Source organism: Schistocerca cancellata, unplaced genomic scaffold (genome assembly GCF_023864275.1).
Source record: "Schistocerca cancellata isolate TAMUIC-IGC-003103 unplaced genomic scaffold, iqSchCanc2.1 HiC_scaffold_782, whole genome shotgun sequence".
In the NCBI taxonomy this organism is placed as follows: domain Eukaryota; kingdom Metazoa; phylum Arthropoda; class Insecta; order Orthoptera; family Acrididae; genus Schistocerca; species Schistocerca cancellata.
In genome coordinates this window covers 3740281-3767106 of record NW_026046793.1, presented here as the reverse complement: position 1 = coordinate 3767106, position 26826 = coordinate 3740281, and the positions used below count along the sequence as shown (strand labels likewise).

Below are 26826 nucleotides of genomic sequence, written 5' to 3'. Positions count from 1 at the left end.
TTGATTGAATATTGCAGCAGGAAACACTTCTTTTACTACATTTCTGTCCATAAACATTAACATTGTTCACATTAAATGACCAGTCTTTCCAATTTATGGGCTAGACACAATGTATCTTCTGCTTTCCTTTTTTGTTACGAGCTTCGGGGTTCTCTGGGGCAGTGCTGGCTCTGAGAAGTGGTGAATCTCCACAGAGCTGTATTGTGGTAACCAGTTGCTTGTGGAAACAAGATGTCCATCCTCCCGATTTCATGCACATTTAAACAAATTCTCTACTCCTCACTTATTACCCACTTAGCAAAATTCCTATGTGCTGATGACGATCACTCACTGGAAACATAGCAGTTGTATAAGTACTGTATGTCACTGGAATTTGGCTGCAATAATTACACATCTGTTTGAAACTGACTGACAATATTTCATTCAAAATAATCTCTATTGCTGTTTATACATTTCTCCCACCTCTCCAGCAGATGCAAATAGATGATAATAGGACGAAGCCAAGTCTGAAAACTAAGCAGCATGCCCTAGTATTTCTCAACTGAATGCCTGGGTGATTTCCCTGACCCATTTTGCTGTGAGATGGGGTGTTATCACGGAGCAATACGACTTTTCTTTTTCCCTATTTTGGTCATTTTTTACTTAATTCTCGAATTAAATAGATCATTTATTGTTGGCAGTGATCAATGTGATTGGCTTCACCAGATTTTAGCAGCTCATAATAGATGACATTCTTCTGGTCCTACCAAACAGAGTATCGTCTTTTTCCAAAGCAATTTGGTCTTACACTGGATGTCTATGGTTTGCCTGGATTCACATTTGATTTACAACACTTAGTATTCTCAAAATTATCCATTTTTCATCACCTGTCGCTATTTGATGGAGAAACGACTTTCTTTTTATCTGGTGAGTAGTATTTCCCAAGTGGTCTTTTGATCTGCTTTCCGTATTTCATTCAGTTCATGCTGAACCAATTTTCCCACTTTCTGCATCTTTCGCATAGCTTTCAACCAAAAAGAAATGGCTTTTTGAGTTCCATTCAATTGTTCTGGGGGTTCCTGTTGAGTTTGAGTATCACTGCCCATCATCCTCACCCACTCCCCATTATCTTCAAAACCTGCAATTGGTTGTCTTCCAAGTTTTTCGGTCGTTTCCCACGCTCGTTTCTCACATCAAAAAAATGAATCTTGTCCGTAACTCTTAGTTTGTAAGCAAAAAACTTGACAAGTTTACAGGTTTGAAACAGATACCGATGTACGGAACGTGGATTCGTGTGCACTGACATTCGTCATCAGCCGTTTCAGGAAGCAGATGGAGCTGCAGACGCGGTCTCACAGGCCCTACACTGATGACTAACACTATCTATAGGGGAATTCCTGTTTCATACTTCTACACCTGGTACAGGTAGTAAGTTATCACTTTTATGAAGTGATATGTTATAATAAGAAAAACATCATTAGCTTTGTCCAGTTACACTGAACTATTTTACTGACAATCTGGCATTGACTCATAAATAGTCATGTCTATGCATGGGGAGGAAACAACATTTTGGGGCACTGCTTTTTAAGACAACTGCTACACAACTGATTATTTTAACACAAAAAATTACAGTTGTCCTTATCCTACAGATTGTCTTCAACACCGTAGTGGTTTACTAGACGCGGTCCTGTTTGAGGTGGGATGCCGTTTTCTTCCTAGCGAGTCGAGGTGTGTTACACTTCGACGCACTCCGTACCACTGCACAACTGGTATTTTTCCACATTAAGAGACAGTTGTCCAGAGGAGAAAGAGACAGTACGTGAAATGAAGGAAACATCAAGACTAAATGGAGATCTGTCCCATATCTTTGCATGTGAAGCAAGGAACTTACCCACAGAGCCACACCACTTGTGTGTCTAAACAAGCATTTCTCTCTTACAACTTAAATAGCATTCTCTCAGAAAATTCTCCCCGTGACAGAACTCAAAATACCAGTACAGAATGCACTAGCTCTTGCTCCACATCCACTGGCTTGCTCGAATGACTGCATGCTCCACCTGCTGCAGCCTATCCTCGACTTTCTCACTGCCTTATATTGTTTATCTGTTCTTAGTCTAGACAGCACAGAGTGAATTATTTATAGTAGTAGTAGTAGTAGTAGTAGTGGTAGTAGTAGTAGTAGTAGTTGTTGTTGTTGTTGGTTGTTGTCTTCAGTCCTGATACTGGTTTGATGCAGCTCTCCATGCTACTCTATCCTGTGCAAGCAGCTTCATCTCCCAGTACGTACTGCAACCTACATCCCTATGAATCTGCTAAGTGTATTCATCTCTTGGTCTCCCTCTAAGATTTTTACCCTTCATGCTGCCCTCCAACGCTAAATTTATGGTCCCCTGATGCCTCAGAACATGTCCTACCAACCGGTCCCCCCTCCTTGTCAAGTTGTGCCACAAACTCCTCTTCTCCGCAATTCTATTCAGTATCTCCTCATTAGTTGTGTGATCTACCCGTCTAATTATCAGCATTCTTCTGTAGCACCACATTTCAAAAGCTTCTATTCTCTTCTTGTCCAAACTATTTATCGTCCACGTTTCACTTCCATACACGGCTACACTCCATACAAATACTTTCAGAAACGACTTCCTGACATTTAAATCTATACTTGATGTTAACAAATTTCTCTTCTGCAGAAACGCTTTCCTTCCCATTGCCAGTCTACATGTTATATCCTCTGTACTTCGACCATCATCGGTTATTTTGCTCCCCAAATAGCAAAACTCCTTTACTACTTTAAGTGTCTTCTTTCCTAATCTAATACCCTCAGCATCAGCTGATTTAATTCGACTACATTCCATAATCCTCGTTTTGCTTTTATTGATGTTCATCTTATATCCTCCCTTCAAGACACCGCCCATTCCGTTCAACTGCTCTTGCTGTCTGACAGAATTACAATGTCATCGGCGAACCTCAAAGTTTTTAATTCTTCTCCATGGATTTTAATACCTACTCCGAATTTTTCTTTTGTTTCCTTTACAGCTTGCTCAATATACAGATTGAATAGCATCAGGGAGAGGCTACAACCCTGTCTCACTCCCTTCCCAACCACTGCTTCCCTTTCATGTCCCTCGACTCATAACTGCCATCTGATTTCTGTACAAATTGTAAATAGCCTTTCGCTCCCTGTATTTCACCCCTGCCGCCTTCAGAATTTGAAAGAGAGTATTCCAGTCAACATTGTCAAAAGCTTTCTCTAAGTCTACAAATGCTAGAAACATAGGTTTGCCTTTCCTTAATCTAGCTTCTAAGATAAGTCATAGCGTCAGTATCGCCTCACGTGTTCCGATATTTCTACGGAAACCAAACTGATCTTCCCCGAGGTCGGCTTCTACTAGTTTTTTCATTCATCTGTAAAGAATTCACGTTAGTATTTTGCAGCTGTGACTTATTAAACTGATAGTTCGGTAATTTTCACATTTGTCAACACCTGGAAAAAACTTGGTTCAGTTTTGGCCACCAGGTGTAAATCTGGCACTGTACCTTGTACGACAGTATGGCATCCGTGCTGTATTGACGAGGTGCTTTTTTTGTAACTGACTGTGCAGTACATTCCCCAGATGTTGCTAGTGCTTGGGCTGTGTCACGAAAATTTTCTATCCCATGGTCAACAGTACGGAAAGTTTTGAGTTTTATTTTACACTAGTATCTGCACAACATCCAGACAGTGCAGTGACTGGAATCTGAATCAGCAGCAACATTCTGAATTTGCTCTTCGGTTTCTGGCACAGATCAAATTTTATGACATGTGGCCTGACATCATTTGAAGCAATGAGGCACATTTTACACTACAGGGTGCAGTGAATGCACAGCACAGCCGAATTTGGGGTACTGCTAAACCTTGTGTTATACTCAAGAGCCATTGTCCTTCCTGTATGAAATCGTGTAATGTGCATTCGTGAGTACCTATACAGTGACAAATTCATATTATCGAGATGTCCTCTTACAGCACGATTCCTGCTTTGGAAGACAACTCTGTGGAAGCCACTGTTTTCATGCAAGATGGAGCAACATCTCGTGTTGCTCGCCCGATGAAAGATCTGCTTAATGCAACCTTCCGTGATCGTTTTATGTCTAGAGATTTTCTAGATGCATGGCCTTCGAGATATGAAACCACATGACTTGGTTCTGGGAAGATCTAAAATAATGTGTTTACCTGGGACACATTTGGTCTCTACGTGCTCTGAAGGCCAGTAAACAGAAATACGTTGCTCAGATTTTACCAGAACTGCTGCGGCCAACTGTCGATCGCATCATTTCACAGACACAGCATCTCTATGTCTCTGGTGCTTGTATTGAATGAATTGTGTAACAGATTAAAAATAAAAACAACGCTATGACTTTCTTGCTTGTTTGACCTTTTCTGCCCATGTCCCATTCCTAATCCATTACATATGGGTAAATTTCTATACATCTTTCTAACATTAACACTAGAGATGGGGGATCCGCTCTTGAACTAATTCATGGAGTTCAATCTTTCAAAGGAGTGAACAATCAGTGATTCAGAAAAAAAGAACAGTAGCTCCAAACGTTTCCCACGGCAGAGAGAGAGAGAGAGAGAGAGAGAGAGAGAGAGAGACGGAGCATATCAGCAGCGCCTCTGCTGGTCACAGCACACTGCATGCCACACAACACAGCCAGCGCCGGCCTCTGACCTGCTTCTACCTTGGTTGCCTGCATTGTGCAGTGCCCCATTGGATTTTGTGTTTCACATATGCCGTGCCGTCTCTGTGCGTCGTCTGCCGTGTGCACTGTGCAGTGTCTGGCGCAGCTTAACTTCGCATCGCACTCTGTCGGCGATCGTTTCAGTCGCACGTCCTGCCCTCTGGGCAGTTGATGCGAGCAACATGACAGAGAGCCACCTAGCGGATAACATAGGAACTACTTGCAAAAACCTGCTCGCAAGGGAACGGACGATTTGTCTCTGAGCGGCTGAGTTCACCGCCCCCCCCCCCCCCCTCGGAACTCGCCCGCTCAACGCTCACCCCACCGTCTCGACTCTAGCCAGAGCGTCGAGCAAAGCGACTCAGGTGTCACTCTGGTCTCTGCGGTCTCAGCTCACGCAGTAATACAGCTCGCGGCTCGACCTGCTCGACTCAGCGCCTCTGCATCTGAGTTCGTCCCCACTGGATATTGTTCTTCGTAGTAATACCGCTATGTATATTACATTATTATGTTATGTATACATCAACTGTTTTTATTTTATTTTTATTTGTTTAAACTGATTAGATTAGGTTCCTGATGACTCCTCTTACTATAGGATTTTTATTATGGACACTCGAATTTACGCTTTAATTACGAGCGAACCGATAAACGTATCGCAAAATGTGATACACCAATATTTTCCTTGTTTTATTCTGCGTAAGGCTATATGCAGCACTTTCGTTTTACAGTCAAATTTACATATTTTTTTCTTATTCTGGTACGGATTCTGCGATTTTAGGTGTCTTCGAAAGGAAACGTTCACTTTAAAAATATATGGCTTGCGATGTATTTGTATGAGGTTAATGAAATTTTAATACATTATAGCCAAATATATTGTTAATGTAAATCTCAAGTTACAACATTTTCCGATCACCCAAAGAACCACGATAGTGCAAAATAAATCAATAATCAAAAACTTTGTCATATCGTGGAAATTTCAATAAACAATACAAAATTCTTACTCATTATCTGTGTTACTTCAAAATAGGATCAAATAAGATCAAAATACAGGTATAGTACTGGAATAAACCAAGTTTAAAGGGCAATGTGCCTTCCATTTATTTTCTATTGTAAATGAGTGGTGAGTCATGAAAAAGAGCTAATTCATTTCAGGGAGTGAACAGTTCTGATCCAATCTCTGGAAAGAACAGTTTTGCCCATCTCTAATTAACACCACCACATTTGCGTCTGGTGGCCAAAATTTGAACTAATTTTTCCCACGCATAAATCATTCCACCTGAACATGTCTACAAAGTTTCACTGTCATATGATGATCGCAGCCTACACTGGACCTCTGTAGATAGCTGCAGTTCCTCTCCTCTTGTGCTCTCAAATGGAGGTAGGGGCAAAAAACTGTTTCCGTACAAGCCCTGATTAATCTCCTCTTAGTGGCCCTTACACAAGATGTATATTGGTGGGCAGTAGGGTCATTCTCCCATTTCTCACAAATTCCAGTTCTATAATTTTTCTCAGTTGTGATTTCCTGAAAGAATGCCTCCTTGCCTCCAGGTATTGCAATCTGAGTTCACAGAACATTTGCGTAATACTTGTCTGTTAATGGACCGATGTCAAAGAATAGCTATGTAAGGTTCTACCTGTATATGAAAGCTCTCTGCAATGCTGCCTACAGTAGGATCAGGTTGTATAAAAAAATGGAGAATGATACTTTCTAAGTCGAGATGAGAAGTGGCTTCCTCTGCAACACCACTCAAGTGGTTTTCGCACACAGCTTGAGAGGGAAACACTATGCCAACTTTCTGAGGAGGATTTTTCCTGTTTTTTAGGAATAGGATCATAATGAAATTGCTCTATGAATCTAGAAGATATGAGAGGGGCGGGGGGGGGGGGACAGATTTCTTTTATGAAAGTACCTTTGCTGGCACACTGAACGGGCAAATAACTTGATGAATGCAGCAAGGTAACACCCTCAACAACCAAATACATACAATTATATTAACAACAAAATAAATGCTATAGTAGACCTCTTCACTTACCTGCTTAGCATTCTTGCTGTACGATGCGATGCAATTACTGTCACACATTAGCTTCATGCCATTCTCAAGCTGCTGAGATGCTGCTTTCACAGTCAAAGTTAGGTTATTCAGCTCACGAATTTCATGTAGCAAACTTGAAGCTTTTTGATCTGAAATAAAACAGGTGTCTAATACGAGTAACTGAAAGCTGTAATACTACAAGTCCTACAACGACCACACTTCCTCCTAGACCAGGATCATCTACCCCAAGACTCTACACTCTACATGCATCAATCATGCGTCACTCGTGTTGTGAATGAAATATGCTGTTGAAGGAATAGAGAGAAATGCTCTTTAACTTAGTTGCTGAACAATTGCAGGAGGAAGCAAAATTTCTTTTACACATGACAATGTTACTGGCAAATGGAGACTAAGGGAAACATTCTTGGCAGGGTAAGTTGATAATTGCAGGAAAGAGGGAATAACTAAGTTTATAACAAACAGCATCAGTATTGTATGATGTTATTTAATAATACTAGCATAGAAAGATAATGATAACAGAACATTTCAAACATGACCTAGGTGAAAATAATGGATGTTAATCTACACAATAAGAACTGGGCTGTCATGTTCTTTTAGAAGACCTCAAACATTCCTTGAGTGTTCAAACAAATTTCGGGCTTGCAGCTGGTCGTCGTCCAATACCTCGCACGATATTTCAGCTAGACACCTGCCAGTCATCTTCAGGTGCGCCGTCGCAAACTGGCGAAAACGTCCTCCGTTCCACAATATACATAGCGTACTGTAACTATTCTGCACATGCGCCGAAAACTTGATAGATGAACCACACTGCCCGCCGGCAGCGCCCTCCCTGGTGGAATAGTGGAACTCAGTCGCCCTCTGCATTGCTGTTTGCCACGGCCGTTGACGCACTCTGTCTTCGATTTGAGCAATCGTGGAGATGATGGGATTCCGTGCGCTGTCCAACTGGTGGCCACTGTCACAGTTTAACAGATTTTCCGCCAGTTGTATTTCTACGGATTCTTTAATAATGGAGTCCCAGAAAGACGATGCTGTGAACAAAATCATTGTTTTCTCATACTCCATTGAATGTCCAATAGAAATACAACGTTCAGCAATAGCGGACTTGCTTGGCTGCAAAAGGCGGGTGTAACGTTGATGTTCAGTGCAGCGTTCTTTCACGGTGTGTGTGGTTTGACCTATGTAAGCCATACCACATTGGCACGGTATCTTGTAAATTCCGGCCTTTCGTAGTAACAGACTGTCTGTAACTGATCCCACAAGGTCCGCAATTTTCGATGGTGGGCGGAAAACCACTTTTACCTGAAATTTTCGGAGGATTCTTTCTATTTTAAACGAAGTGTTGCCAACGAAAGGAAGAAAAGCTAAAGATTGTTCCGGCTTGTTCTCCTCTTTATTCACTTCCTGCTTCTTAGTTTTAACTGTTAGTGCCCTGTTAATCTGCCGGATGGGATATCCATTTTCACTGAATACTGTCTTTAGATGGGCGAGTTCTTGAGGTAAGCTATCTAGATCTGAGACAGTATGAGCTCTATGAACAAGTGTTTTAAGCAAACTCATGGTTTGCGATGGGTGATGGCAACTCGATGCTTGCAGGTACAAATCAGTACGAGTGGGATTCCGGTAAACTGAATGCCCTAGAGAACCGTCATTCTTCCTTCGAACCAGGGCATCCAAGAAAGGCAAACAACAATATTTCTCTATTTCCATGGTGAACCGGTTGTTGCTATAAATGGAGTTGAGGTGATGTAGAAACTCCATTAATTTATCTTCTCCATGAGGCCACACTATGAAAGTGTCATCCACATACCACCAAAATACTGTTGGTTTCAGAGTAGCTGATTCAAGGGCTCTCTTCAAAATCCTCCATAAAAAGGTTGGCCACGAAAGAGACAGGAGGCTACCCATGGCGACACCATCAGTCTGTTCAAAATAATCTTGATTAAACATATAACCGAGCGAGGTGGCGCAGTGGTTAGACACTGGACTCGCATTCGGGAGGACGACGGTTCAATCCCGCGTCCGGCCATCCTGATTTAGGTTTTCCGTGATTTCCCTAAATCACTCCAGGCAAATGCCGGGATGGTTCCTCTGAAAGGGCACGGCCGACTTCCTTCCCCATCCTTCCCTAATCCGATGAGACCGATGACCACGCTGTCTGGTCTCCTTCCCCAAACAACCAACCAACCTTGATTAAACATAAAATAATTTGCGGAAAGAGTGTGCCTGAACAAAGCAGTGATATCAACAGGAAACATGTTACCAGTGTCAAAGAATCTGCAAGAGAAACTTTTGTAAAAAGTGAGACCACATAAAAACTTACTAGAAGGTCTACACTGCTAAGACGAAGAGCCCCCAGTCTACTGATAAAATATGTGACGTGAGCACTTGCCTACGAAAGGTCTCAGTAAGGAAGTGAGATGTTTAGCTAAATCATATGTAGGAGCTCCAATGTTGCTCACTATTGGACACAGAGGAAGACCCTCTTTATGAATCTTTGGAAGGCCATACAGTCTCGGAGGTATACAACCATGTGGTCTTAACCTCTTGATGGTCTCTTGCGGTAAGGAGGAGGAATTTAATAGTGCTGAAGTTTTCCATTGCACACGTCCTGTAGGATCGTAATCAATCCTCCTATAGGTAGAGTCACTTAGCAGACCATACATCTAGTCTTTGTACACACCACAAGGTAACAGGGCACTAACAATAAAGAATCCTCCGAAAATTTCAGGTAAAAGTGGTTTTCCGCCCACCATCGAAGATTGCGGACCTTGTGGGATCAGTTAAGGGCAGTCTGTTACTACGAAAGGCCGGAATTTACAAGATACCACGCCAATGTGGTATGGCTTACATAGGTGAAACCACACGCACCGTGAAAGAATGCTGCACTGAACATCAACGTTACACCCGCCTTTTGCAGCCAAGCAAGTTCGCTATTGCTGAACATTGTATTTCTATTGGACATTCAATGGAGTATGAGAAAACAATGATTTTGTCCACAGCAACATCTTTCTGGGACTCCATTATTAAAGAATCTGTAGAAATACAACTGGTGGAAAATCTGTTAAACCGTGACAGCGGCTACCAGCTGGACAGTGCACAGTATCCCATCATCTCCACGATTTGCTCAAATCGAAGACGACAGTGAGTCGACGGCCGTGGCAAACGGCAACGCAGAGGGCGACTGAGTTCCACTGTTCCACCAGGGAGGACGCTGCCGGCGGGCAGTGTGGTTCATCTATCAAGTTTTCGACGTATGCGCAGAACAGTTACAGTACGCTATGTATATTGTGGAACGGAGGACATTTTCGCCAGTTTGCGACGGCTCACCTGAAGATGACCGGCAGGGGCCCAGTTGAAATATCGTGCGAAGTATTGAATGACGACCGGCTGCAAGCCCGAGATTTGTTTGAACAGTCAATTCGCCAGGAAAATTTTAAAATTCACATTCCTTGAGTACTCACCTTTCTTCATCCACATATTCTGTTCTCTCCAACTGCAGTTCTTGGTGATGTCTCTCTAATCTCTTCTCACCTTTTTTCCAATATAACCAAACACTAGACTGTCTCACTAGAGGAATTCATAGTTTTGAGCACTGGGACATTTGTCTGACTAACATCTATCTAATGTTACTTTTTTTTTTTTTGTTGTAGTTTTAGGGCGCAAAACTTCTATGGTCATTAGCACCCAGCCCGTGACTTAAGACAGTAAAAAACCGAAATTTAAAACCAGCAGCAAAGGGAACAAAGTCAGAAAATTGGAGAAACTAAAAATAGAAGACTGCTTAAAAATCCACTACAGAAAGGGGGTGATTGTCCCCAAAAAAGCTTCAAATGACTGACGTCATTTCACTGTCACCAATAAACTGTAGAACGCGGTCGGCGGAGCGCGTGTCATCTACTAAAATCGACGATAGATCAGGCGATAGCTGTAGACGGGAGCGTAACGGATTAAAATAGGGGCATTCAATTAAAAGGTGTCTTACCGTCCACAGCTGAGAGCAGTGGGGACAGAGTGGGGGAGGATCGCCGCTTAAAAGATGTCGATGGCTAAAACGACAATGCCCTATCCGGAGTCTAGCTAAAATTACCTCCTCCCGACGACGCGTTCGGGAGGAAGAGGTCCAAGCGCAAGGAAGGGCTTTCACTTCCCGCAATTTATTACAGGGAAGTGCCGACCAATGGGCATGCCATAAATGAGCAACATGGCGACATAAATCGTTCCGAAGATCGGTGAAGGGAAGCGACTGAATAGCTGGCCGAGGAAGAGAGACTGCGGCCTTGGCCGCTATATCGGCCGCCTCATTCCCACAGATACCAGCGTGTCCCGGGAGCCAGAGGAACGCCACCGAGACGCCCCTCAGGTGAAGCAAGCGCAGACAGTCCTGAATCCGGTGGACCAGAGGGTGCACAGGGTAAAGAGCTTGGAGACTGAGGAGAGAGCTGAGAGAATCTGAGCAGATAACGTACTGTATCCGCCGATGGCGGCGGATGTAGTGGACAGCCTGGAGAACAGCGTAAAGCTCCGCAGTATAAACCGAACACTGGTCGGGAAGCCGAAAGCGATTTGGGGTGTCGCCAACAATATAGGCACTCCCTACACCTAACGATGTTTTCGAGCCGTCGGTGTAAATAAATGTGGCGTCCGTCATTTCTGCACATAGAGCAGCAAATGCCCGACGATAAACAAGTGTAGGGGTACCATCTTTGGGAAATTGACAAAGGTCACGGAGCAGGCAGATCCGGGGACGGAGCCAAGGCGGTGCTGTACCCCAAGTTGTCAGGAAGGTTTTAGGAAAGCGGAAGGAAAGAGAATGGAGCAGTTGACGGAAGCGGACTCCCGGGGGTAGTAGGGAGGAGGGGCGGCCTGCATACCCTACATCAAAGGAGGCGTCGAAAAAAAGGTCGTGGGCTGGATTAGCAGGCATGGAAGACAGACGGCTAGCATAACGACTCAGGAGGACTGCTCGCCGATTGGACAGCGGAGGTTCAGCAGTCTCAGCATAAAGGCTTTCCACAGGGCTAGTGTAAAAAGCTCCAGACACTAAACGTAATCCACGGTGGTGGAGAGAGTCGAGACGCCGAAGAATAGACGGCCGAGCAGAGGAGTAGACTATGCTTCCATAATCCAATTTCGAGCGCACTAAGGCGCGATAGAGGCGGAGAAGGACCACTCGGTCCGCTCCCCAGGAGGTACCATTCAGGACACGGAGGGTGTTAAGCGATCGCAGACAGCGAGCCGAAAGATAGGAAACGTGGGAGGACCAGCATAGTTTTCTGTCAAACATAAGACCCAAGAATTTAGCGACGTCTGAAAACGGAAGGTTGACAGGACCTAGATGTAAGGAGGGCGGAAGAAACTCCGTACGTCGCCAAAAATTGACACAAACGGTCTTACTGGGTGAAAAACGGAAGCCAGTTTCGATGCTCCACGAGTGGAGGCGATCGAGACATCCTTGAAGACGTCGTTCAAGAAGGCTGGTCCGTTGAGAGCTGTAGTAGATCGCAAAATCGTCCACAAAGAGGGAGCCCGAGACATCAGGAGGGAGACAATCCATAATTGGATTTATGGCGATGGCAAACAGTACAACACTCAGCACGGATCCCTGGGGTACCCCGTTTTCTTGGGAGAAAGTACGGGAGAGAGTAGTGTTCACCCGCACCCGAAAAGTGCGCTCTGCCATAAATTCGCGAAGAAAAAGGGGCAGCCGGCCTCGAAAGCCCCAAGAGAACAGTGTGCGGAGGATGCCTGTCCTCCAACAGGTATCGTATGCTCTCTCCAGATCAAAAAATATTGCTACCGTTTGGCGTTGCCGGAGAAAATTGTTCATGATATAAGTGGAGAGAGCGACAAGATGGTCAACTGCAGAACGATGCTTCCGAAATCCGCATTGGGCTGGTGTTAAAAGACTGCGGGATTCCAGCCACTAAGCTAAACGGTAATTCACCATACGCTCCAAAACCTTACAGACGCTACTCGTGAGAGAAATGGGGCGATAGCTAGAGGGGAGATGTTTGTCCTTTCCAGGTTTCGGAACAGGAACGACAATAGCTTCCCGCCACCGTCTGGGAAAGGTGCTGTCGGTCCAAATTCGATTATAAAGGCGAAGGAGGTAACGCAGACTATGGGTGGATAAATGCAGCAACATTTGGACATGGATACCATCCGGTCCTGGGGCGGAGGAGCGAGAAGATGAGAGGGCATGTTGGAGTTCCCGCATGGAGAAAACAGTATTGTAGCTTTCGTGATTTTGGGAGGAGAAAGCAAGAGGTCGCACTTCCGCTGCACGTTTCTTCGGGAGAAACGCTGGCGGGTAATTTAAAGAGCTCGAAATCTCAGCAAAGTGCTGACCCAACGAGTTAGAAATTGCGACGGGGTCCACTAAGGTATCATGCGCGACAGTGAGCCCAGAAACCGGGGAGAAACTAGGCGCGCCTGAGAACCGTCGAAGCCGACTCCAAACTTCCGAGGAGGGAGTGAAGGTGTTAAATGAGCTAATAAAGAATTTCCAGCTTGCCTTCTTGCTATCGCGGATGACGCGACGGCATCGCGCACGGAGCTGCTTATAGCGGATACAGTTGGCCAAAGTAGGATGGTGACGGAAAATGCGAAGAGCACGTCGCCGCTCACGTATTGCGTCACGGCATGCCTCGTTCCACCAAGGAACTGGGGGGCGCCGGGGCAATTCGGAGGTGCGTGGTATTGAACGTTCCGCAGCTGTAAGGATAACGTCGGTAATGTGTGTGACCTCATCGTCGACGCTGGGAAAGCGACGGTCATCGAATGTCGCGAGAGACGAAAAAAGTGTCCAATCGGCTTGGGCAAACTTCCAGCGTCGCGGGCGCATATATGGCAGTTGAGGCTGCGGTCTGAGGACACATGGAAAGTGGTCACTCGAGTGTGTATCATCAAGGGCGAACCATTCGAAGCGCCGAGCTAGCGGAACAGTACCGACCGCAAGGTCCAAATGAGATAAGGTTGTCGTGGAGGCAGACAAAAATGTGGGGACCCCAGTGTTGAGGCAAACTAGATCCGCTTGGTGGAAGACGTCTAGCAATAGGGAGCCACGTGGACAAGGGTGTGGAGATCCCCAAAGCGGGTGGTGGGCATTGAAGTCCCCAACCAGCAAATAGGGGGGTGGAAGCTGACCAAGAAGATGAAGGAGATCAGCTCGTGCCATTGGTGTGGACGATGGAACGTAGACAGCACAAAGAGAGAACGTGTATCCAGAAAGGGAAAGACGGACGGCGACAGCTTGGAAGGAAGTGTTTAAGGGGATTGGGTGATAATGGAGAGTATCACGGAGAAGAATCATGAGTCCTCCATGGGCTGGAGAGCCTTCAACAGAGGGGAGATCATATCGGACAGACTGAAAATGAGGGAGAACAAAGCGGTCATGGGGACGCAGCTTTGTTTCCTGAAGACAGAAGATGACCGGCGAGTAGGAGCGTAAGAGGACCGACAATTCATCCCGATTGGCTCGAATGCCGCGGATATTCCAGTGGATAATGGACATGGGGTGAAAAGAGAATGGAGGAATGTGACCAAAGTCGCTGTCAACTCAAAGACTGCTCGGAGCTAGCAACCGACAGCATGGAATGGCATTCAGCCGAAGGCAGAAGATCCTGATCCATAAGTTGGTCAGGAGCAGTCCCTGCCACCAGCGATCGGCCGGTTGACCGGCCGCCAGCAGTGCGCCTCGGCGACACAGAAGATGGCCGAGGGCGATTTCCGCCAGGTGGTGCTGTAGAGGGGGCACGCCTTGGCGGAGAAGGAGAGGAACTGGGTTTCTTTGTAGCCCTCTTGGAAGAATGTTGTTTAGATGAAGGAGGAACCGATGGTTGTGAAGCTGCGGTACGTAAAAACTCTTCACGAGTATGCTCTTTTTTCGAAGACTTGGCGTCCGACTTTTGGGCTCGAGATGTAGCAGCACCCGACGAAGGGTGAGCCATAGAGTGGGCAGGCGAAAGTGGTGAGGTTGAACGAGCGATCTTTGCGCTGGCCGATCTGACGACCGTGGTACTAAAGGTGAGGTCGCAAGTCTGCGTGGCCGCCTCCTTTGTTGGCTGAGGAGAAGCAAGGACAGTGCTGTATTTTCCTGTCTGAGGCACGGTGGGCTGTCGACTGGCGAATAATTTTCGAGCAGCAAAGGTCGACACCTTTTCCTTCACTCTTATTTCCTGGATGAGCTTTTCGTCCTTAAAAACGGGGCAATCGCGAGAGGAAGCAGCGTGGTCACCCATACAGTTGATGCAGCGAGGGGATGGAGGTGGACAAGCACCCTCATGGGCATCCTTGCCACACGCAACACATTTGGCTGGATTGGAACAGGACTGGCTGGTGTGATTGAACCGCTGACATCGATAGCAACGCGTAGGGTTTGGGACGTAAGGGCGAACGGAAATTATCTCATAGCCAGCTTTGATTTTCGATGGGAGTTGAACTGTGTCAAATGTCAAGAAGACAGTGCGGGTTGGAATGATGTTCGTGTCAACCCGTTTCATTACTCTATGAACTGCCGTTACGCCCTGGTCAGACAGATAGTGCTGAATTTCTTCGTCAGACAATCCATCGAGGGAGCGTGTATAAACGAATCCACGCGAGGAATTTAAGGTTCAGTGCGGTTCCACCCGGACAGGAAAGGTGTGGAGCAGAGAAGTACGCAGCAATTTTTGTGCCTGGAGGGCACTGTGTGTTTCTAACAACAGGGTGCCATTCCGTAATCTGGAACAAGACTTTACAGGACCTGCAATTGCGTCGACACCTTTCTGAATAATGAAAGGGTTGACCGTGGAGAAGTCGTGACCTTCATCAGTCCGAGAAACAACAAGGAACTGTGGCAACGATGGAAGAATCGTCTGTGGCTGAGACTCAGTATACTTACGTTTGTGAGCAGACATAGTGGAAGGTGAGGAAACCATTGCGGAAGAATCCCCCATGATTACTGGCGTCTCCGATGGCGCGCTCCTCCCTTGTGGGGGCCCTCTCTGAGGGCACTCCCGCCTTAGGTGATTGTTCACACCTCAGGTCACACCTCCCGACAAACGGACGGAGGGACCAATCGGCATTTTCGGAAGGTATCAGCTCGGGTAATCACCCCTCCCTGGGCCTGGCCGTTACCAGGGGGTACGTACGTGTCCTACCTGTCTACCCGGGGCGGGGAATTATGCGTTACCCCGTCACCGGCTACGCACGAAGGGCGTGGGTCGGCCTTCAGACACGCACAGGGAGGAAGAAAGAGAAAGGGAAAGGAAAGAAGAGAGGTCTCAAACGCTGCAGCGGAGAAAAGGGAAAGAGAAGAGGTAAGGAAAAAGGGAAGGACAAAGGAAGGAAGAAGACATAAAAGCAAGAAAGGCGAAGAATGCAGTACATTTACGAGCGTCCGTCTCCGGACGTAGGCACAAACCATACTCCCAGATGGGGAGAAAGGGAAGGAAAGAGCCAGAGGTGAGGGGAGGAGGGGCGAAGATAGGGATGGGGAAGGATGCGGAATGGGAAGGTATGCAGCCCGGAAAGGAAGGAAGGCCACATTAGCTCGGGGTCCCGTGCTCGCTACGCACGTATCCACAAAAGAGTTGTGGACCCCCTGGGGGGAATTTTTATGCAGTGTTTCATGTTTTTCATTGTCCTGAAAACTAATGTCTTGATACGGTCCTATTAAACAACCAGCTCCATATTACTAACAGAAGACTTACAGTTACAATCAGAATAAGACACCGCTGCATCACCATTTTGTTACCAACTTCTGAATATTACTCTTTCATAGAGTGCTAAATATTTAGGCAGTGTTTGAACAATTTTATGAGCCAGTACAAATGTAAGCTTCAACTATACAGGGTGGTCCATTGATCATGACTGGGCCAAATATCTCTCGAAATAAGCATCAAACAAAAGAACTACAACGAACGAAACTTGTCTAGCTTGAAGGGGGAAACCAGATGGCGCTATGGTTGGCCCGCTAGACGGCACTACCATAGGTAAAATAGATATCAACTGCATTTTTTAAAATAGGAACCCCCACTTTTTATTACATATTTGTGTAGTACGTAAAGAAATATGAATGTTTTAGTTGGACCACTTTGTGATAGATGGTGCTGTAATAGTCACAAACATATGGCTCAATTTTAGACGAACAGTTAGTAACCGGTAGGTTTTTTATATTAAAATACAGAACGTAGGTACATTTGAACATTTTATTTCAGTTGCTCGAATGTGATAGATGTACCTTTGTGAACTTATTTCTGAGAATGCATGCTGTTACAGCATGATTACCTGTAAATGCCACATTAATGCAATAAATGCTCAAAATCATGTCAGTCAACCTCAATGCATTTGGCAATACCTGTAACAACATTCCTCTCAACAGCAAGTAGTTCGCCTTCCGTAATGTTCGCACATGCATTGACAATGCACTGACGCATGTTGTCAGGCGTTGTCGGTGGATCACGATAGCAAATATCCTACAACTTTCCCCACAGACATAAATCCGGAGACGTCAGATCTGGTGAACGTGCGGGCCACGGTATGGTGCTTCGACGGCCAATCCACCTGTCATGAAATATGCTATTCAATACCGCTTCAACCGCACGCCAGCTATGTGCCGGACATCCATCATGTTGGAAGTACATTGCCATTCTGTCATGCAGATAAACATTTTGTAGTAACATCGGTAGAACATTACGTAGGAAATCAGCATACATTGCGCCATTCAGATTGCCATCGATAAAATGGGGGCCAATTATCCTTGCTCCCATAATGCCACACCATACATTAACCCGCCAAGGTCGCTGATGTACCACTTTTCAGAGCCACTGTGGATTTTCCGTTGCCCAATAGTGCACATTATGCCGGTTTACGTTACCAATGTTGGTGAATGACGCTTCGTCGTAAAATAGAACACGTGCAAAAATCTGTCATCATCCCGTAATTTCTCTTGTGCCCAGTGGCAGAGCTGTATACGACGTTCAAAGTCGTTGCCATGTAATTCCTGGTGCACAGAAATATGGTACGGTTGCAACTGATGTTGATGTAGCATTCTCAACACAGATGTTTTTGAGATTCCCAATTCTCGCTCAGTTTGTCTGCTACCCGATTCTCGCTCAATTTGTCTGCTACTGATGTGCAGATTAGCCACAACAGCAGCTACAACACCTACTTGGGCATCATCATTTGTTGCAGGTCGTGGTTGACGTTTCACATGTGGCTGAACACTAACTGTTTCCTTAAATAAGGTAACTATCTGGCGAATGGTCTGGACACTTGGATGATGTCGTCCAGGATACTGAGCAGCATACATAGCACACGCCCATTGGGCATTTTGATCACAATAGCCATACGTCAACACGATATCAACCTTTTCCGCAATTTGTGAACAGTCCATTTTAACACAGGTAATGCATCCCGAAGCAAATACCATTCGCACTGGCGGAAAGTTACGTGATACCACGTACTTATACGTTTGTGACTATTACAGCGCCATCTATTACAAAGCGAAAAAAGTGGTCCAACTAAAACATTCATATTTCTGTACATACTACATGAATATGTAATAAAAAATGGGGGTTCCTATTTAAAAAAACACAGTTGATATCTGTTTGATCTATGGCAGCGCCATCTAGCGAGCCAACCATAGTGCCGTCTGGTTTCCCCTTTCAAGCTAAACAAGTTTCGTTCTTTGTAGTTTTTTCGTTTGACGCTCATTTCATGAGATATTTGGCCTAGTCACGATCAATGGACAACCCTGTATACACCTTTTCATTCACATAATACTGAATAATTTCCTTACTTTCAAGCTGTTAGCCCATCACGCAATGTCAACCAAGAAATAGTGAAATCACAATGTGTAGATTGCCGAGTGACTGTTTTTACCATCAAAATATGGCAGTTATAATGCTTTTACGGGATCAAAGGCTGTGTCTACGAAATTGCAGACTAGGCCAATACAAAAATGACAGATTACATTTCCTGAGGACAAGCTGACATTGTCACCTTTAATTCCCATGGCAAACAGACATCTGCTGTGTCATGCTGTGGGGAAAAGGGGAGGGGGTGGGGGGTGGGGTGGAGAGAGGACTCAGCACCATAGCCAACTGTGTGATTGTCTTTGGCACTCCTCACAAAAGTGATACTGTTTGCCTCAATGACACCTTGGAGGTGGGACTTAATTGGGCATTATATTCCGCCTGTTACTCTGCCTTTTCATTTGGCATTAGTCAAGTTTTTTCAAAGCTTTCATTTCACCAGTCAAACAGTCCTGACACTTTCTTTGGCTGTGTGCACTGCATAACCTTGACAACAATGTCACTGACAAAGTGGCTACATACAGACAAGACTTCTACCAGAACTTACAGAAAGCCCATCCTTGTCATTACTTCTGAATAATCACATCTCCCTGGAGAAATGTAGGACCATATGAGGCAATACTGATCCTGCCATTTATCTTAGAAGATTGGTTAAAGAAAGGCAAATCAGTGTTTATAGCATTTGTAGATTTACATGAATTCTTTTGACAAATTTGACTGGAATACACTATTTGAAATACTGAAAGTTGTATAATTAAAAAATGGAGCAAAAGACTATTTACAACTTTTATAAAAACCAGAATGCAGCTGTGAGTCTGAGGACACGAAAGGGAAGCAGTGATCAAGAATGGAGTGAATCAGGTTTGTAGCCTATCCCCAATGCTATTCAATAGGTAGACTGAACAAGCAGTGGAGGACAACAGAAAAATTTGACAAAGGAATCAAAATGCAAGGAGAACAATTCAAAAATTTGACATTTGCAAGCAACACTAATTTTGTCACACATTAAAGGTCTCTGAAGAATGGTTGATCACAATGAATGTGTCTAAAAGGAGTTGTAAAATGAAGACAAAAAGTGAAACAATGATGCATTCCTGGAGCAAAGAACTATCTAGATGTTGACATGAAATCACATCTGCTACAGTGCTGCGGATCTGAGAGCAACTGTATAACTCCTATCATCTCATCGAATTGATCACGGTAGAGAAGATAGTTTAAGTATAATACACTGAAAAGGAAACATCTTTGAAATGAGTATATTTATTATGCATGTATGTTTTATTACCAATGTACTACTAGTTCCTTTATGGTTGATCACAACAAATTGTGAAATGTTAGTTACATGTTCTTTACTGATGACCTTCAGTCAGTCAGTCAGTCAGTCAGTCAGTCAGTCAGTCTCTCTCTCTCTCTCTCTCTCTCTCTCTCTCTCTCTCTCTCTCTCTCTCTCTCTCTCTCGCCCCCTCTCTTCATCATCATGCAACATGTGGGAATGCATAACACTGGAAATTCCTGGATGGAATAATGCATATATGTGGATGTGAAACCTTCCAAAAAGATTTTCAGATGATGTCATGTGGCTCTGCTTCTAAGAAAGATATTGGATGATTGCAAAGATGCCTATAATCTTCTGACAGAGTAGCAGCACATCATTTACACTACAGTAAAGGAAAAACTTTCTAGCAACCATCAAAGTAGTATTTAAGCAGTCTGTCCTTTTAATGGTGCCCATGTCTATATACTTTTAGCAATTCCTTTGCCTGAATTCTCAGACATTTGTCTCCAACTTTAGCACTTTCTGTAGCACACTCTCAAAAACAGTTTATGACACCATTTGAATGATCACTACTGGGACTGAATTTCAGCAGTATGGTGGTATAAATATTGAAACACTACGAGTAATAGTAATATTAACAATAATTAAAATCAACTATTGCATATTACAAGGCATTAACTAACCAACATTGGAAAAGACGTACGTTTTTCTTTGATCTCTCTTTTAAGAGATTCTATCCTCTCCTTTTGTGCTAATTCCTTTGCTTTCTTTTCCTGGACTTCCATTTTTAATGCTCTGTATTCTCTTAGCAATGCTAACCTTTCTTCTTCCTTTGACTGCAAGAAATAAAATGCAGCATTATTAATAATTAGTTGTTATTTTTGTGGGTTTGGCTTCAATGTAATGACAACTGCACTGATAGACCAGTGTCAGTCATCAGATAGCTGTTTATGGAAGACAGACATACTATATAAATATTTTCAATAAATTTAGTAAACTGTCTGTCAGTGCTGAGAAATATGGAAAACAATCAACATGCAAAAAAGCTCAAGGTGATGACTCATCATACAATTTCTGAGATTTCCAGGTTGAAATTCCAAATTTTCCAGAAGTAATTTTTTGTTGTATGTGAGAGCAAGTTTTATTTATCTAACTTCCATGGCTGCTAATTAAACACTTTTAGTTGCCACTTGATTTAATGGTGGTTATTACACATTGAGCTAGCATTGTAAACAAGTTTGCTAAGAAATATGAATACAGGGTGTACATCAAGTCCGGGAACACTTTCAATTATTTACTGCACAAGAACCAAACACTGTACAGATATCACACATATGTCATTTTGAAGAGAAACTCTTCAAGTCTCTCCCCTCCCCCCCCCCCCCCCCCCCCCCCACATATATACAGCCATAGCGTAGTTTGGCAATTTGCCAATAGTCAGTGCTAGCCAAAACACGGCCGTGTTACAGAAGGGGACAGCTGCTTCATGAAATGGCTTCCCCAATCGCCAAATCACACTGCGAGAGACTTTGTTTTTCTATGGGGACAAATTAATGATCTGGTGTACGTACTGCTTCTACCACTCAACGTAGAAGAGCTCCGGGAGAATACAAGAAGTGACTGCCACACTGGTATGGGCATGGCAAGAATTCTATTACCATATTGACATCTGCTGAGTCACTCACGGTTTGCATACTGAATGCTTGCAAAAAAACGCACCTTTCAGAGTTTCTCTTCAAAATGCAATATGCATGACATCTGTACAATATTTAGTTTGTGTGCAATAAATAATTTAAAGTGTTCCTGGACTTTATGTACACCCAGTATAATGTTCAATATGAATAGCATGTTCAATATTAATACTCTGTAGCAACAGGAATATGTAATAATTTACTATATATTTTATTTATACTGAGGAAAGTTATTAGAACACAGTATGAAGGAAAGGTAAAGTAGCTCACAACAAATTTACTAATGAATTTTTATTGTTCTACAGTACAAAAAATACTCGCCTCAGTATTCAAAAATAGTGTCAGCCAAAACCAAAAGCATGTCACATCAACTTTAAACTGATTTGGAAGTAGTATTTGAAACAAAATGGTTGAGAATGTCACAATGAAAGACTATTGATTCAAAAGGCTCTAAGCACTATGCGACTTAACTTCTGAGGTCATCAGTCACCTAGAACTTAGAACTAATTGAACCTAACTAACCTAAGGACATCCTACACATCCATGCCCGAGACAGGATTCGAACCTGCGACTGTAGCGCCTAGAACCGCACGGCCACTCCGGCCGGCGAAAGACTATTCCAAGAAATTTTTGAATGGAGGTAATTCAGACATAATATGGCTCCACATTTGCTTACAAATTTTACTTAAGATAAATGAAATTAAAAAGCACTATGTTACTCTACATAACCTCCTTCACTGGACAGTGCACTTCTTAGCCTATGTGTTTATACATCGGAAGCAATTCCCTGAAGTTGTCAGTGAATTACCCCAACTACTACCACTTTCTGTAGCTCGAGCACAAGTAATTTGGCGAGTTTAGAATAGGTGCATTTCACCACTTCACTGACCCATGCACACTGGTGTGCAGTGCTACAGAGGGGGAGAAGAGAAGTGGGCAGAGGCAGATGGAGGACAGCAATTAGGGAAGATCGAGGCCTGGAGGTTATGGGAGAGTGTTCCAACTAGTGCAGCTATGATTAAAACAATTTATTACAGAATAACCATTTGACATAATAATTTACTAATATATAAGAAACTATCAGCCTTGATTGCGGTAATGAAACCAATCTTTACCTAGGTTTCAGCCCAAATAATTGACCCGTCTTCAGAATATATACCTGAATCTATAATTTGTCTAAGAGGGCATGTCTTATTTCTAGACCATGCCCTCTTAGACAAATTATAGATTCAGGTGTATCTTCTGAAGAAGGCTCAATTATTTGGGCTGAAACCTAGGTAAAGGTTTGTTTCATTACCACAATCAAGGCTGATAGTGTCTTATATATTAGATTATCACAATTGCTGACTGTGCTGCTATGTTGAAAGTACATCATAATTTACATTTGATGCAGTTACATAGTTACTAGTCTTTTTTAGACCACTTATGTTAGTAAACCTCAATGTGTGCTCCCTCGGTAGCTTGGAGAATGTTGAGATGGTATTCACGTTCCCACCAGGTGTTTCGTAACATGTATTCTGTCACGGTATCCACAGCAACTTGTATCCTAGCCTTCAGTTCATCAATGTCAGCAACTGGTGTGACGAAGACTGTCCTCGATATAGCCCCAGAAAAAAAGGTGAAGGGGCGTAATATCTGGAGAGCAGGGTGGCCAGGGTGTTGGACCGTTCTTTGCAAGCCACCGATCCGGAAATGTTTCATCCAGGAAATCACGCACTATCAAAGCCCAATGGGGGGTGCTCCATCTTGCTGGAAAAGTATCCACGGTCTATATTCTTCTAACTGTGTGGCAATGAACTGTTGCCAAACATGGAAGTAAATGTTAGCGGTAATGGATTTTTCCGTGATGAAAAACAGACCAAAAACCTTGTTATGCATGAGGCCACACCAAACATTCATTTTTTCACTGTTTCACAGTAACTGTACAGTAGCATGTAGAGACTCTGAACCCCTTGTATGGACATTATGCCTCTTTACCATTCCACTGACACGAAAGGTGGATACATCAGTAAAGAATATGCGATTTAAGTAATCATTAGCACCATCAATCCTGTTTAGAATCTCAGCTGCAAATTCAGCATGTGTCAGCAAATCATTCGGTTGCAAGGCCTGCAAGATTTGCACTTTGTAAGCACACAACCTAAGCCTTTCATGAAGAATCTTCACCACACTTGCTTGCGATATTTGAAGTTCACAAGAAGCTCGACGAGTCGATTTAGACGGACTCTGTCGAAATGATTGTCTAACACTATCAACAGTTGCATCACTTACACAAGGCCTGCCACTTCGAGGACGATCTTCAACACTGCCCGTTTCGTTAAACTTTGCATACCTCGCTTTACCGATTTAAAGTCAGGAGGGCTGCGTCCATAAGAAGCCCGAAATTTACGCCGAACACCGACTGGTGATTTCGTTTTGTGAAAAGAAAGCACACATTGCTCTTTCACCTGCTCTGATGCCATTTCTCCAGCAATTAACGTGACCTAACAGACCGCATTGGTGTTGTGGAGCACTAGCACCATCTACTGGTCGCAACAACTAGTAACACTAGCCTATGTAACAGCATCAAATGTAACTTATGACAAATGGTTATTCTGTTATAATTTTTTATGATCAGGGCAAGACTTTGTGCTCACCCTGTATTTCTTCTGTAACCCAACATTTCTTTACAGTCACTTTCGTTGCCTTTATGTCTGTCTGTTCAACTTAAGTGACTGCCCTTTTTTGAAAAGTTCATTCCTCTTCAACTGAACTGCCTACTGTGAATTTTTTGTCACAGCATCTACAGCCTTAGATAACCTCTAACACATCTCGCCCATCCTCAGTGCTTCAGTATCCAACTCCTTCCACTTTGATTCTTCCAGAAGATTATCTTACACTTCTCTCTACTCTTCATTACTCAATAGTGATCCGAGTATCTGCATCTGGGTATGCCTTAAAACCCAATATCCGATTTTGGAATCTCTTCTTACGATCCAAGTGCATCTCCTCCTCTAATAAATCATTAACAGTATATTTGCTATTACCAGCTGAAATTTGTTGCAGACAGAGCAATTGAAATAATAGTCTGCTCACTCAGAACATGGCATACAGACTGTTATGAAAAATACCCAATCACTGAGACATGTAACATTTCACTGCCACACCGAACACTGAAGTGGAACCGAGGCTTGCAGCAGAAAGTGACTGATTACAATCTGGCAACAACCCAAGATTCTTGGATTTCCCAAATCTTAACCACACCATTATGGCTCACCTATATTACCATCGAGGGAGTACATGCAGGTTATGTAATTAACATAAGAACAATGAACAACTGGAACCAACTGAATGAAGCATTGCAGTTGTACAGACACCGACTTCATCTTCGGGAATAGTTTGCTCTGTCCTGTCGCCCAGATTTTGGCTTTTTGTCATTTTCCTAAATCACTTCAGGCAAATACCAGATATGTGCCTTCAACAAGACCACAGCTAACCAACTGTCCTAGCCTCATAAAACATTCTGTGTGCATGTGTACTGGAGCTACTTGTATTCATAGTGTTATGGTGAGACATCTTACACCATCATGACAATTTCTGGGTTAAATAAGCACATACATAAAAAGAGAATAAGATAGATGTGGTCTGATGCTATCTGCTCAAGTAGTCTATGAATGATAAAGTACAGATGAAAATCACAGCTGTATCAGTAATGGTAACGCTAATGCAAAAAGAATGGATAGGAAGATCTGTTACGACTAGACCTCTAACAATATATAACAGCAAATAATCACCACAGAGACTTTTTTAAAATAGTGCAAACTTACATTTTTTTCATCAGATTCAGACTTCTTTTTCATTTCACTCATAGCCACACGTCTCCGTATCATCTTCACCTCCTCTTCTGGACGGATGCGCATCATCATCTCTTCTATGATTGGTCGTATTTGTGGATTACACACACTGGATAGTACAACATGCTATTACGATTGGTTTGCCGTGTTAAAAATAAAAGTTAATAGTCAAAGAAATAATATAAATACAAAAGTTACAAGACAACAGAAAATATCAGGGTATTTACAAATATTTAGCAAATTACACAGCACAGTAGTGTCACCTAGTGAAATGCACAGTTACCACTGTTTTAAAGTTTTTCATTTGTTACTGTTAGAAAAAACAGCTCAGAAACAGACGAACAACTAGAATGACAACACCACAACCAGTGTTCGGCTGTAGTGAACTGTTTAAATACAAACAAATATGAACCTAGACTATACTAGATGCCAGTCTTACAACAACCTTTACTTAGCATTCACTTTCATTGCTTTCATCAACTCTACCAAGTTATCACCTTTCACCCTAAACTAGACTTCAGGCTACTGCTACAGAACTGTGTCATCACAACCAATCAACCCCACTTCAGCACGACACCAGTTGTATCGTACTCATTCTAGCAGCTCACCAGAAACTGGCTAAGGTTTTTCAGCTTGCATTTAAGGAAACTTGCGAAAAATGGAAATTGTGTGTGAGAGATTTGTTATACGACTTTACAATTTTTGTAATGGCCAAAATCAACAACCGTGCCTCAAATCCTATTGTTCAACTTTTGATAATCACCTTCACAGATGGCTGTTTACAATTCATCACAAACATGATTCTGTGAGAAGTAAATTATGTTAAGATGAGATCCGGAAGGACTGGCACATGACTTATTGTGATACATCCCAAGGCACGATGAGACTGCAACGTATTTGATTTTGCATTAAGATCTAGCTATGAAAAAGATCTGTTCCAACAAATGCCACAAAACTGAAGTGTCAATTACTGTAAGGAAATGCTTAAAAAATTCTATCAACGGGAAGCAATATGTCGATACAAAATCCTAACAGGAGACAAAACTGTCATATTCCAGAAACTAAGTAACGATCACTTGTTTGTGTGTCCGAGTCAAAGTGAGACCGAAAGAGGTTTACGATAATTACTGAAGTAGAAAAAATAAATTAGAAACTAGAATGCAGATTACCATGGCTGGCTGATCATGAGAATAGAAAGGAGAAGCAAACTTTCTTTCAACCTTACACTGATACTTCTGAGTCTTGTACAGCTATTGTTATCTGGATTGGATGGAGAGTCACTTAATCTAAAAAAAAACCTTGTGTACACCCCACACAGTCAGCTACCAGAGTAGCAGCATCTGATGTGGAGGCCTAGTGCACACCTTAGACCTGCTGACATGTTTAGAGGGACCCTGCAGTTCTCTAAGGCACAAGTCCAGGGAGTTGCAGCCTAGCTTGCCACAGTATCTTTGAAGTTGCTGGTTCAGTCCTTCC

The 26826-nt window shown here is 43.4% G+C and overlaps 1 protein-coding gene across 3 annotated transcripts in view; it reads right to left on the bottom strand.

Annotated features, from left to right (window-relative positions):
* The window catches only part of LOC126143134 (disks large homolog 5-like), a 367143-nt gene that overhangs the window by 31327 nt on the left and 308990 nt on the right, over positions 1–26826 (bottom strand). For 2 of the 3 annotated variants that reach the window (XM_049915343.1, XM_049915345.1), the window contains exons 1-3: positions 25324–25469; positions 20530–20662; positions 6729–6877 (exon numbers count right to left, since the gene is read on the bottom strand). The exons of the other annotated variant lie outside the window; for it this stretch is intronic. In XM_049915343.1, the coding sequence (XP_049771300.1) occupies positions 6729–6877; positions 20530–20662; positions 25324–25422 (381 nt within the window). In that variant the 5' untranslated portion in view covers positions 25423–25469. Of the gene's footprint in view, positions 1–6728; positions 6878–20529; positions 20663–25323; positions 25470–26826 lie in introns of those variants that run through there. 3 annotated transcript variants of the gene reach the window in all.